Source organism: Schistocerca nitens, chromosome 3 (genome assembly GCF_023898315.1).
Source record: "Schistocerca nitens isolate TAMUIC-IGC-003100 chromosome 3, iqSchNite1.1, whole genome shotgun sequence".
Lineage (NCBI taxonomy): Eukaryota > Metazoa > Arthropoda > Insecta > Orthoptera > Acrididae > Schistocerca > Schistocerca nitens.
Genome location: NC_064616.1, coordinates 851,348,278 through 851,360,528, shown reverse-complemented (window position 1 = coordinate 851,360,528; position 12,251 = coordinate 851,348,278). Strand labels below are relative to the sequence as shown.

Below are 12,251 nucleotides of genomic sequence, written 5' to 3'. Positions count from 1 at the left end.
ATGTCTGGTCAGGAATTGTCAATCACAACTTAATTAGACCTTCCAGTCTACCGCCTCAATTAAATTTTTGCAAGTGGAATTGATCATACTGTTAGAAGGCATTTGTCTCCACATATGCCAAAACATGTTGTTCGAAGAGGATGGTGCTCTGCCGCATTCCACTCTGGGATTCAGTTGATATTTGAATAATGTGTTCAAGTGCAGATGAGTTGAGTGCAGTGGTCCTTGAGACTGGCCTTCTAGGTCACCCAGTGTAACACCTTTGGACATCTTTGTGTTGGGTTATGCAAGACCGCATCTACCAGGCACCAACCAACACCCATGCGAAGCTGGCTGCTAGAATGTTTAAGTTCATGACAACCATTTGCAACATGGCAGGAGTTATCGAATGGGATGTGGGAGTCATTTTTCTGATGGTGTCAAATTTGTAGCAGTCTTGGAGGTAGGAGTTCCAAGCATTTATTGCGAGAAATGTGATATGAGAAAGAAAAGAGTATTTAAAATTTAAATTGTTTACTTTTTCACCACTGTCTTAGTTCACACTTACTGATATGCTGTCCTTGTCAAACTAATAGTTTATTCATGCTGTTTGCAGATTTCCAAAAATTAAAACATGTGGCCTTTAGATTCTATTATAAATAACATTACAGCATATAGTACTACTGTCTTGATGCAATACTCTTTCTACAGTACAGCTTATTATCTGAACAAATTAATTACATTAAGGTGCCTTTTAACATAGTTGATTTAGTAGTTAAGCTTTACCCAGTAAACATCACAGAAAATTTGTGTCTATGTAGCTAATGATAGATAAGGATTTACAGTTTGCCTAGCACTGTCTGTTCAGCTGAAACCATATCTTCATCTAATTTAATTAGTAATCACATTTATAGCATAACAAGTGTTAGCTGGGTCAATTAAATAAATGCACATGCTTCAGGGTGCTTGTCACTGATTGCGTGCCGTTGTATGAACATGGCTCCACATTGATGCTTTTCTGATCTATGGTTATCCAGAAATTGTTGCCCAATTCAACCTCCCATATCCTGCTTTGAACTTATTCTCAGAGTATTTTTCTCCGCCGTATGTCTATGAGGGAGTGTGCGTTGGAAACTGTGTAATTATACTTTTGTTTATAGTGACAGTAGGCTGTTTGATCCTGCATCAGAGGTACTGGCGACGCTATGCACGTTACTTGTCCTTGGTCCAAGATATTAATACATCAGAGCCCAGACATTCAGGAAGTATGTCTTGCAGTGTACTCCCAGGAATAAATAATTGTATGAAAGACACAACAGAACCCGAAGGACCATGTAGTAGCAGCCCGAGAGGTAAGTAGTTACAACAAATATCCAGTGTGTTGTGCTTTCTGTAAAATTTAGTGATTAAAACTATGAGTTACAAGATAAGGTTCATAGTTACCAAATGCAGAAATTGCATAACTGGAGCAATGGAAACAGTTATTTCAGAGTTAGTTCTTGTACTTAGAAGAAGGTAGTTATGTATTTCATTTAAGACGTACTGAGAAAATAAGTGAGACTGAAGATATATGAATATAGCAGTCATCTGCCACATCATGTTTTCATGATTTTTAAGTAATTAGATGTTTTGGAGGAAGTATATGGTGTGATTTTAATGGAGTCTTCCATTACTGTGTGGTAGAACAATTTCATACCTGCCTGTCACATTTTTAATATTTTCTATTGTTGTATAGAATATATTTTAATAGCCTGTTTCTCTCTCTGGGTATCTTAGCCACTACAAGCTCACAGATTATGGACATAGAAAATTTGGATGAGAATGGTGTTCGTACATGCCCATCACAATTCAGCTGCCCTTCAGATACTCGAGCTCGGTGTCAGCAACGTCTGGAAGATTATTATTTAGAGCAAGATGACATTGAGGATAGCGACTACCAGGTCCTCAGACACGTTGTGCTTATCATTCTGCTTGTCTCCTCAATGTTCACTGTAAGTACAGTATAATGTAATGTGAAAGCAAATTTCACAGTTACTATATAGGGTTTTGCCTTAAACATGTGTTCTGGTATAGTTATCAGCAGCTTAGTGCTACTGAATAATCACACTATATGGAAACTATTATTGTCACAGATGTTTGTCATTCATATGCAGATAACGTTAGAGGATTGTTGCCTAGGACTTTGATATAGCTAAGAGAATTGGGGGTACTTTTATATTTTAATCTGAAAAATTTCACTGAGTTTAAATGATGATATTGCTGAGACTCTTAGTTTATATGTATCTTGTTCCTTCTAGTCCTGATTGCCTTTTCTATTATGCAGTAGTTTAAGTTTTGATATGTATTTGTTTAGATTCAGTGAAACTTTGCCCAGATTTTACAGGTTTAATCTCATTGTATTGAGCAACAAGGAGAACTGTCGGTAACATCCCCAGGTACAGGAGTCACTTTACATAAAGTTTCAGTTTGATGACATTAATCATTAATTAATTAAAATCAAGAAGATGGCAGTTAATGAGACTCAGCCATTCCTCTTTTGAACATGGTTACTTCAGCACTAGCAGACTGGTAGTGTGCAGACTTGGCCAGTGTCTTGTTTTTAGAAACTGAGCTACTAAAAATGCGAGTGCATGCTGCATCGCTCTCACTTTGTGCCTGCACTTGGAAGAGCTAAAACTCACATTATACATTTCATCATCATCATCAGCAGCAGCAGCAGCAGCAGCAGCAGCAGCAGCAATGATTAAACGAGTTTTGGTTTGTTCCATTTCCTTTTGTTTAGTTAGCTCTCAACATTGGCATCAATAAAGCAAAGTTCTTAACATACTGCATATACTGCACTCAAGATTTATTTTCACAATAAACTCGATATCTGCACTTAAAATAAATGTAGCATCATAAACTGGGAAATGAATAAATTCACCAGGAGTTAAGGCAAGCAAATAATGAGAAGAAAACCTAACGTTGTCCAGGTTTGAGCATAAGCCCAGTGGCAGCAGATACAGGAATAGCCTGAACAGTAAGCCAAACAGTACAAAGATTTGTATGGTTTGTTATAAAGAGTACACAGAGAGATAACAATGGAACACTAGTGTAGGTGAAGACTGTAGTGGCTGGGTACAGATGACCGTGCAGTTGAGCATCCCACAAACCAATAATCATCATTATCATCATCATCATATCATCATCATCATCATTAACTGTAGTGACTTACAGCAGGTTGCAGCCGGCCTTTCATCAACTCCAGCGATCGGGTCGTGTTATTCTGTTGCTACAGATCTTATGCTTGATGGTTAGCAGCATCCTTGCTGGAAGTCATAGTAGCTAAACAGACCAATAATGTATTTTCCATTTTCCATACTGACATTTGGCAAAGCTATTAATCCCCCCCTTGAATCAGTCCACAACACCAAAAATGTTACAGCTGTTGCAGGGGAGATGTCTCCTTTGTGATGACACACTGCTGGTATTGCTGTGTGGCGCATATACAGTGCTGGTAGGAGCTGGTTGACTGTCTTAGTGCTTTGAATCATTCTTTGAAGGGGAAAGGCGGTGAAGATGCTGGTGGTGCTAGCTGATCTATTTTTATTGGTATGGACTTTGTCTCGAATTGGAATGTTGGGAGAGCCAGCCAGAAGTCTTTGATGAGTGGTTGCTGGTTGTCTTGGGGGCATAATTGAAATGTCAGTTGTGGTGGTCCTTTGAATGAACTCTGGGACCCAAATGACACGAGTGCAGCTGATATGTGTATGGATGCAATTGTCATCGGGACACTGTCACCATCACCAACTGTCAGCTGTGATAAGGACGGATCCTCAGAGCAATCGTGGTGTAGCCCAAAAGTGTGTGCTCACACTGTAATGCTATCCTGGAGTGGTATGGCATTGTCCTTTCACTTACTTAGCCAATGGGAACAGCAAACAGAGGAGTGTCTGACAAGGGCAGCTGTGAAGCAGCTTTGCCAGACTGCAGCTGTTGGTGGGTAATGAGCTGCTTGTTGCTATAAAACTATTAAAAGCTCTTCTTTAAGCGCCAGCTGCTCTGACTGAGCAGTTCTAGGCGCTTCAGTTTGGAACCGTGCTGCTGCTGCTGCAGTCATGGCATGGATGTGTGTGATGTCCTTAGGTTAGTTAGGTTTAAGTAGTATTAAGTCTAGGGGACTGATGACCTCAGATGGTAAGTCCCATAGTGCTCAGAGCCATTTGAACAATCTTCTTTAAGCATTTGAGTTTTAAAAGTCCTGAAACAACTCCTGATAGTCCCATTGGATACTGACTGGGTGGAGTTGGGCTGTCATTAGGAATTTGATGCCATTGTGGGTGTGCAAACACTTAAAAGCAATTGTTGGAGTTGGAGTTTCAAGCATTTATTGTGAGAAATATGATATGAGAAAGAAAAGAGTATGTAAAATTTAAATTGTTTACTTTTTCACCATTGTCTTAATTCACAATGTACTTGTCACAATAGTAGTTGGATTTCAGGAAGTGCAATTATTATTATTTGTTGTTGTTGTTGTTGTTGGTGGTGGTGGTGGTCCAGTAACTTCTGAATGACTTCCAGGCTTTTATGTCATGACTGTGTCCTAACACATTTGAAGCTGGAAAAACTGATATTACAAGTCACTCATCATTATTTTTGTAGACAGCACTCAACATTTAATTTCACAATAAACTCAATACCGGCATATGAAATAAATGTGACACCTTAAACTGAGAAACAGGTAATTTCATCAGCCATTAAGACAGGCCGGTCATGAGAAGAAAAGCTGTAATAATTCAGGTACAACCATGAGTCAAACAGCAGTGGATACAATCAAAGTGAGAATAGCAAACCAGACACAGGCAACAAAATCACTCTCTTTGTTATAAAGAGCACATTGAAATTACTGAGAAAAACTGAAATAAATAAACACTGAAGTGGCTTAGGGCAAGCTGTGACTGGCATTTTATCAGCCTCAGTGGCCGACTTATGTAGTAGATTGTCACAGATCTTAACACAGACAGCTAGCAGCAAGCAGCATTTCCACAGACTTCATAGCAGTTACACAGCTCAGTGATGTATTTTCCATGTCAATGTCCAGCAGGACTACTAAAGTGAGGATTGTCTTCTGTCTGCTGTTTCCAGAACACTCTGCTGATTGTGTCACTCAGATTAGATTAGTTTACGTTCCATAGATCCGTGCTGAGGAGATCCTCGTGGATGTGGAACATGTCAATTTTTTTTTTTTTTTTTTTTAAGCTGAAATAACAATACTAATAGTATGAATATATACAATACATCATTTGTTTCTATTAAAAAATTCGTCAATGGAGTAGAAGGATTTGGCCACTAGTAAGTCTTTCAGGCTCCTTTTAAACTGATCTTTATTTGTAACTAAATTTTTTATGTTTACTGGCAAATTATTGAAGATGAGTGTTCCTGAGTAGTGGACCCCTTTTTGAACTAAAGTAAGTGCTTTTAAGTCCTTGTGCAGATCATTTTTGTTCCTGGTATTGTATGTATGAACTGAGCTGTTTGTTGGAAAAAGAGATATATTATTTAGGACAAATTTCATTAATGAGTAAATATACTGAGAGGCAGTAGTTAGTATACCCAGTTCTTTGAAGAGGTTTCTACAGGACGTCCGTGAATTTACTCCACAAATAATACGTATTACCCAGGAATTTAAGACTGTCAACCTCTTCTATCTGCTCTTCTTCGTATTTTATGCATATGCTGGGTGGAAACCTCTTACAGGTTCTAAATTGCATATAGGGAGTCTTTTCGAAGTTTAATGTCACTGAGTTGGCTTTAAACCATTTATTAATATCCATGAAAATATCATTAGCAGATCTTTCTAGAACTACACTTGACATACTATTTATTGCAATACTTGTGTCATCTGCAAACAAAACGAACTCTGCTTCTGGCAGTGTAACTGATGAGAGATCATTAATGTATACAAGAAAAAGCAATGGCCCTAAGATGGATCCTTGTGGGACACCACATGTAATTTCTTCCCATTCTGATGATGACTGATGACTTAATTCACTAGTCCCTTGCACTGACACCCTTTGTTTCCTGTTAGTGAGGTATGACTTGAACCATTTTGCAGCACTGCCCGTGACACCATAGAATTCTAATTTACTTAAAAGGATGTTGTGGTTCACACAATCAAATGCCTTTGACAAATCACAGAATACCTGCTGCTTGTAATTTGTTATTTAATGAATTAAGTACATTTTCACTGTAGGTGTAAATAGCCTTCTCGATATCAGAACCCTTCAGAAATCCAAACTGTGTTCTTGATAATATGTTATTTGTGGTCAGATGGTTGAGCAGCTGCCTGTACATTACTTTTTGAGAATGCTGGCAAAAGTGAAATCGGTCTGTAGTTTGATGGTATCTCTTTATCCCCTTTCTTGAATAGAGGCTTAACATCTGCATATTTTAGCCAGTCAGGAAATGTCCCAGTTATAATTGACTGGTTACACAAGTAACTTAGAATTGTACTAAACTCACAAGAACATGCCTTAATTAACTTTGTTGATATTTCATCGTACCCACTAGAATGCTTTGTTTTTAAAGATTTTATTATGGGCGTTATTTCTTTTGGTGAAGTGAGTGATATATTCATGTACTTGAAGCTATTTTTGAAGGCTAGTTTCAGATATTCAAGGGCATTATTTACTGATCCTGAAAGTCCCATTCTATCAGTAATGGATATAAAGTACTTGTTAAATAGATTTGCCACACTATGCCCATCAGTTACTAATGTGTCATCTACCCTTAGTGCTATATGCTCATGTTCCTTTCTGGTTCTACCAGTCTGCTCTTTCACTATATCCCATATTGTTTTTATTTTGTTCCCTGACATTGCTATCTTCTTCTCGTAGTGCATTTGTTTAGACATCTGAATTCCTTTTTTTAATGTTTTACAGTATTCCTTGTATTTAGCTAAATCATCAGCATTGGAGCTATTCTTGGTTGACAGATACATTTTCCTTTTTGTCTTGCAGGAAATCTTTATTCCTTGTGTAATCCATGGTTTTATTATAGACTTCTGTTTAATTTGAGTAACTTTTAGAGGAAAACAGTTTTCAAACATGGTACTGACATTGTTCATGAATGTGTTATATTTTTCATTCATGTCGTGAGCACTATAAACATCTTTCCAGTTCGTATCTTTGAGCAGTTTTCTAAAACACTCAATTTTTGGTTGATTGACTACTCTCCTGTACTCAGATTTAGCAGTATTGATAATCTGCTTAGAATTTACATCTAAAACAAGGAGCTGCATGTCATGATCTGATAGTCCATTTATAACAGGTTTTATGATATGATTTTGTTGCTTTGATTTGTCTATAAAATGTTATCAGTGGCTGTCCTTGAGGATTTAGTGATCCTAGTTGGAAAGTTTACAGTGTGAGTTAGATTGAAAGACAACATTACTAACTGCAGTGAATGTTTACTGGAAGATTGCATTAGAAAATCTGTATTAAAGTCACCAGCAATCAAAATTTCTTTGTTTCTTCCTGTTAAATAACCCAAAAGAGCTTCTAGATGATCTAAGAATAGATTATAATTTCCTGCAGGTGCTCGGTAAATAGTTATTATTATATAGGATCTGTTATGGAACTCTACTTCTGTTGCACATGCTTCTAGATGCTGCTCTAAACAGAATTTATTAATGTCAATGTTCTTGAATTTATGGCAGTTTTTGATAAATGTGGCAACTCCTCCTCCATCCATATCTACTCTGCAGAAGTAGGAAGCTAGCTTAAATCCTGAAATGTCTAACATATCTATATCAGTGGTCACTTGATGTTCAGAGAGGCATATTATGTCAATTTGGTTAGATGAATTCATTTCATCGATACAAATGAGTAGTTCATCAACTTTGTTTCTAAGTCCCGGAATGTTCTGGTGTAATAAAGATAACTGATACTGCATACTAATGGGATTGTAACTGCTTTGACGAAGATGAACTGGCAGTTTCTGATTACTTCCTGTTAAACACTGTTTAAATGGAGGCTGTATGATAAAATCTGACTCCTGTTCATCTGTTTTCTCAAACTGTGTGTGTCTGCCAATCTCTCTTAAAACTCGTTTTCTTTCCCCCTTCCCTGTCCTAAAAAAGGCATCCCTCTGACACCTGTGACCACTGGTATTTTACCACTTGTGCCAGTGTCCCCCCTTAAGTTTTCTGCAATCAACCCAGACAGTTTTCCCTTCCCTTTCCTATTGAGGTGAAGGCCATGCCTAGTGTAGTCCCACCTATCAATAGCATCCACAGGAATCAAACCAATATGGGACCCCTATATCTGTCCTAAGCAGCCACTCCAACTCCAAGTTCACCCTCCCTACGGAAGAGTTCAAATGAGGCCGATCATGGCGTCTCAACACAGACACAAATCCCACACTCGTATGCTTCGTTGCTGACGCTATCTTCACCAGGTCACTCTCTATGGAATATTCAGAGTCTCTGCCAATCCTATTTCCCGGACCACCCACTATAACCACGGCATCCTCCTTTGTGAAATCCATGCATAAAGCACCTACATCCTCTGTTACCTGACCAAGATCTGCACTAGGCTTGAAAAAGTTTGTGACCTGGTACTCTGGACCTAGATTTTCCTGCAGTAGTTGGCCAACACCTCTACCATGGGAACTACCTAACAACAGAACTTTCTTTCTCTTTACAAATTTCCCTACCTTTTTCAAGTCCTTGAAAGCTTGTTGTGCCCTTTCTACAGCTTCAGCTACATGAGGCTCATCCGATTTTGACTGAGGCAACAGGTCAAATCTATTTTCAAGATTTATGACAAAGCTGTCTGATGCTCTCCTTTGCCTGTTCCCCCTATTACCTGTTGCCACTTCCCACCTCTGTTCACCCTTCCCCCTCTTTAACCTGTCCAGATCCTCCCATGCCTTGTCTAGGTCAGCTTGAAGAGCTGCAATTTTCCCTTCCTGTTCCAATATTTTCCTATCTCTACTGCAGATCCTACAATACCACTGGTGAGCCTCATTTATGTCCCCATTTCCCACGCCACTACATTCGCCCCAATGAAAGAAACTACAGTGCTGTGTTTATATCATGGTGTACAGCTTTTGTCAAAGATTGTCCTCTTATTCAGTTAATATACCTGGCCATCTGAAGAGAAAGCCATGCTACCCAGCTTAATGTCATTAATTTTAAACAGTGTAGATAATTCCTTGTACCATTTATAAAAGACCTAGTTCACATAAATGTTAAATGAGTGGGTTGTAGGAGGGGTAGCTATAAAGCTTTAATTATCACCTCAGAATTAATATTTTTTTTATTTGCGGGTATGTCTCTATTGACCTGGTACACACTGAAATCCTAGTGCTGCAGTATCACTGCACACCAATACAGGAACCAAAACAAAATGGTGCAATCCACATACACTTTATCAATGGGCTGCATTATTCTGCTTTGGACCGTGTGAGGTGGCACAGTGGTTAGCACACTGGACTCGCATTTGGGAGGATGATGGTTCAAACGCATGTCCAGCCATCCTGATTTAGGTTTCCCATGATTTGCCTAAATCACTTCAGGCAAATGCCAGGATGGTTCCTTTGAAAGAGCATGGCCAATTTCCTTCTCCATCCTTCCCTACTCCGAGCTTGTACTTCCTCTCTAATGACCTCATTGTTGATGGGACTAATCTCCTGCTCCTCCTATTCTGCTTTGATTTCTTTCAAGGCCCAAATCGGAGTAATTAGGTTACCTTCAGATCCCAGTTCATTATATGACATTTCCAGAATGTCACTGCCATTCTTCTACTCCATTGAATCAACAGGATAAGAATAATGCACGTCAGAAACTTGCACTGGTTCTGAGGAACCACATGCACAGTGAGGCATTATGGCAGTAGGGAGGGAAGCCCTTTGTTTGCTTGTAGTGAGTACAGTACATTCTGTGAAAGGTTTCAGGATTAATCAACTGATATACGTACTGACATCTAAAGGTGTGAATTTTATGTGTGTAATTCATTGTGTCGGAAGTAAAACTGACCTGTCAGTTGTGCACTAAACATCAATTCTAACATTAATCAAAGACTGTTCAAAATATTGATAAAGATTTTCTGCGAGTTCATGTACCTTGACTGACTGAATCAGGTCTCCTCTGAAGAAATGGAAAAGTTGAAAATCTCACAGATTCGTCTGTGAGCTTTACCTCATGGTCAACATAAGATCTGTGCAGATAAAGAAGCAAGTTTTTGTTCTCTCTGGCAGTCTTTTTGACTCCCAGTAGCACAGCTAACCAGCATTTTTATTTTTTCTAACTTTTTTGCTGGCCATTTTAACTTGAAAAATGTTTTATGGTATCAACTCTCACGATAGTTTTATAATGTGCTATTTAGATTAAATTGCCGTAAATGCTGAAAATACTTCTCAGTTCAGTTTTATTGTGGCCATCCTGTGTGAAAGCAATTTCACATCTGTATTTATTGTGGCAATTTTGTATACTTCTATGTTTCTATTACTCAATACTTATATGTATTTTGTTAGCCAATGTTTCTTTGATATATCATGGGTGCCATATTGCACAGATTTTATTGGGGAATGTTCCATGAAAGGTGGAAAGAAATCAATGTATACATGAATTAAATGTAGAGTTTGTGTCCTGTACCTAATATACCTCACTCCATCTAATATTCTACAGCTTACTTCTAAAGCTGCAAAATTATTAACTTTTCCAAGTTTTCTTAACAAGCTCTTTGTAAGTTGTCTGTTGTGGGTATTGACCGTCATGGTCTAAGACCCCATGTAAAACTGAATAACACTAAAATATGTTGACCTATGTGCTGACATACAAAAATTTTAACTATTAAGTTGCTGATGTCCCGTATAATGTGAAATATTTCATTTCTTACCATGTCAAAGGATGTTGTCCATTTACCACTCCAAACTGAAAATCTAAAATCTTAACAGTGGTGGTACATAGGAATATGGAATTATATTGCATTAATTGAAAACACTGACACACTGCATTACTATTTATGGACAGTTTATTCCCACAACATGCCAACTGCCTTTCCGCAGTGGTAACACCAGTTCCCGTCAGGTCATCGATGTTAAGCATTGTTGGGCTTGGCTAGCACTTGTATGGGTTACTGTCTGGGTCTTCTGAGTGCAGTTGTCATGCAGGGTCCACTCAGTTCTTGTGAGGCCAACTGAGGAGCTACTTGATTGAGAAATAGTGACACAAGTCATGAAAACTGACAACGGCCTGGAGAACAGTGTGCTGCCACATGCCCCTCTGTATTCGCTTCCGGTGGCGCCTAAGGGCTGAAGGTGACACAGCAGCCAGTCGGTACTGTTGGGCCTTCAAGGCCTGTTCATATGGTGTTCGTGTGTTTTTATTCCCACAACATATGTAATATGGATGATGACATACACGATTCACAAATAAAGCCGCAGAATGCACACACAATGATAGCTGTTCACTGCTCAGTTACATACAAGAGCAGTGCTAATGGTTCAGTGCTTAATTGCTTATACAGCATTGTCTGTACATTAACACAGTCCTTAACTTCTTTGGTATACCTATCTGATACACTTTACAATATTTACTTATGATTTCATGCTTACAATTGACATAGCTCCTGCTCTCATGAATACACTGCCTGAATGCCTCCTCTGCTCTTGATTCCAACTATTCATAGCCTTAAACTTTGGTGACAACTTGTAACTTTGTGATTTTCTATCAGTTACAAGGAAATGATACATTAATTAATAATACAAAAGAGAAAATAGTATAAAACTAACCAGACTGATTCTTAGAACTAATTATTTCATGTACCAAATCATTTGTATCCTTCTGTTCTACAGAAACACATGGCACTACCTATTTTGTATTGTATCTTCATGTGCAAGAAAACTTCCCTGGCTTCCCATAAAACCACCATTTAAAACTTGTATATAAAATTTATTTAAAAAATGTTAAAATTTTAAATATTTCCCTTGAAATACAAAATATGGATAATCTAAGAACATCATTGTATTCAGAAAATTTTGGGCTTCAGTATTATCAAAACAGATTTTAGAAACATGCCAGAGTACAAAAATGTATTTCTTGGACAGTTCCCTTAAAGGTAATACAAACACTGGATTTATAAGAGGTATCTCGAAACTGTGCCTCCTACTCTGCTCTTCTGGGACACCTGTGCTGTACAGAGACCACTGGGATTAAACCACTTAAACAGATGGTTATTTCAGCATGATTTTCAAATTGAATTATTTTATTAATAAGATTCCTTTTGTTT

At 38.1% G+C, this 12,251-nt stretch overlaps 1 protein-coding gene across 1 annotated transcript in view; it reads left to right on the top strand.

Moving 5' to 3' along the window:
* The window catches only part of LOC126249448 (integral membrane protein GPR155), a 140,470-nt gene that overhangs the window by 114,698 nt on the left and 13,521 nt on the right, over window positions 1–12,251 (top strand). The window contains exons 11-12 of the mRNA XM_049951101.1: window positions 1,140–1,331; window positions 1,756–1,970. Coding sequence (XP_049807058.1) covers window positions 1,140–1,331; window positions 1,756–1,970 — 407 coding nt within the window. The remainder of the gene's footprint in view (window positions 1–1,139; window positions 1,332–1,755; window positions 1,971–12,251) is intronic.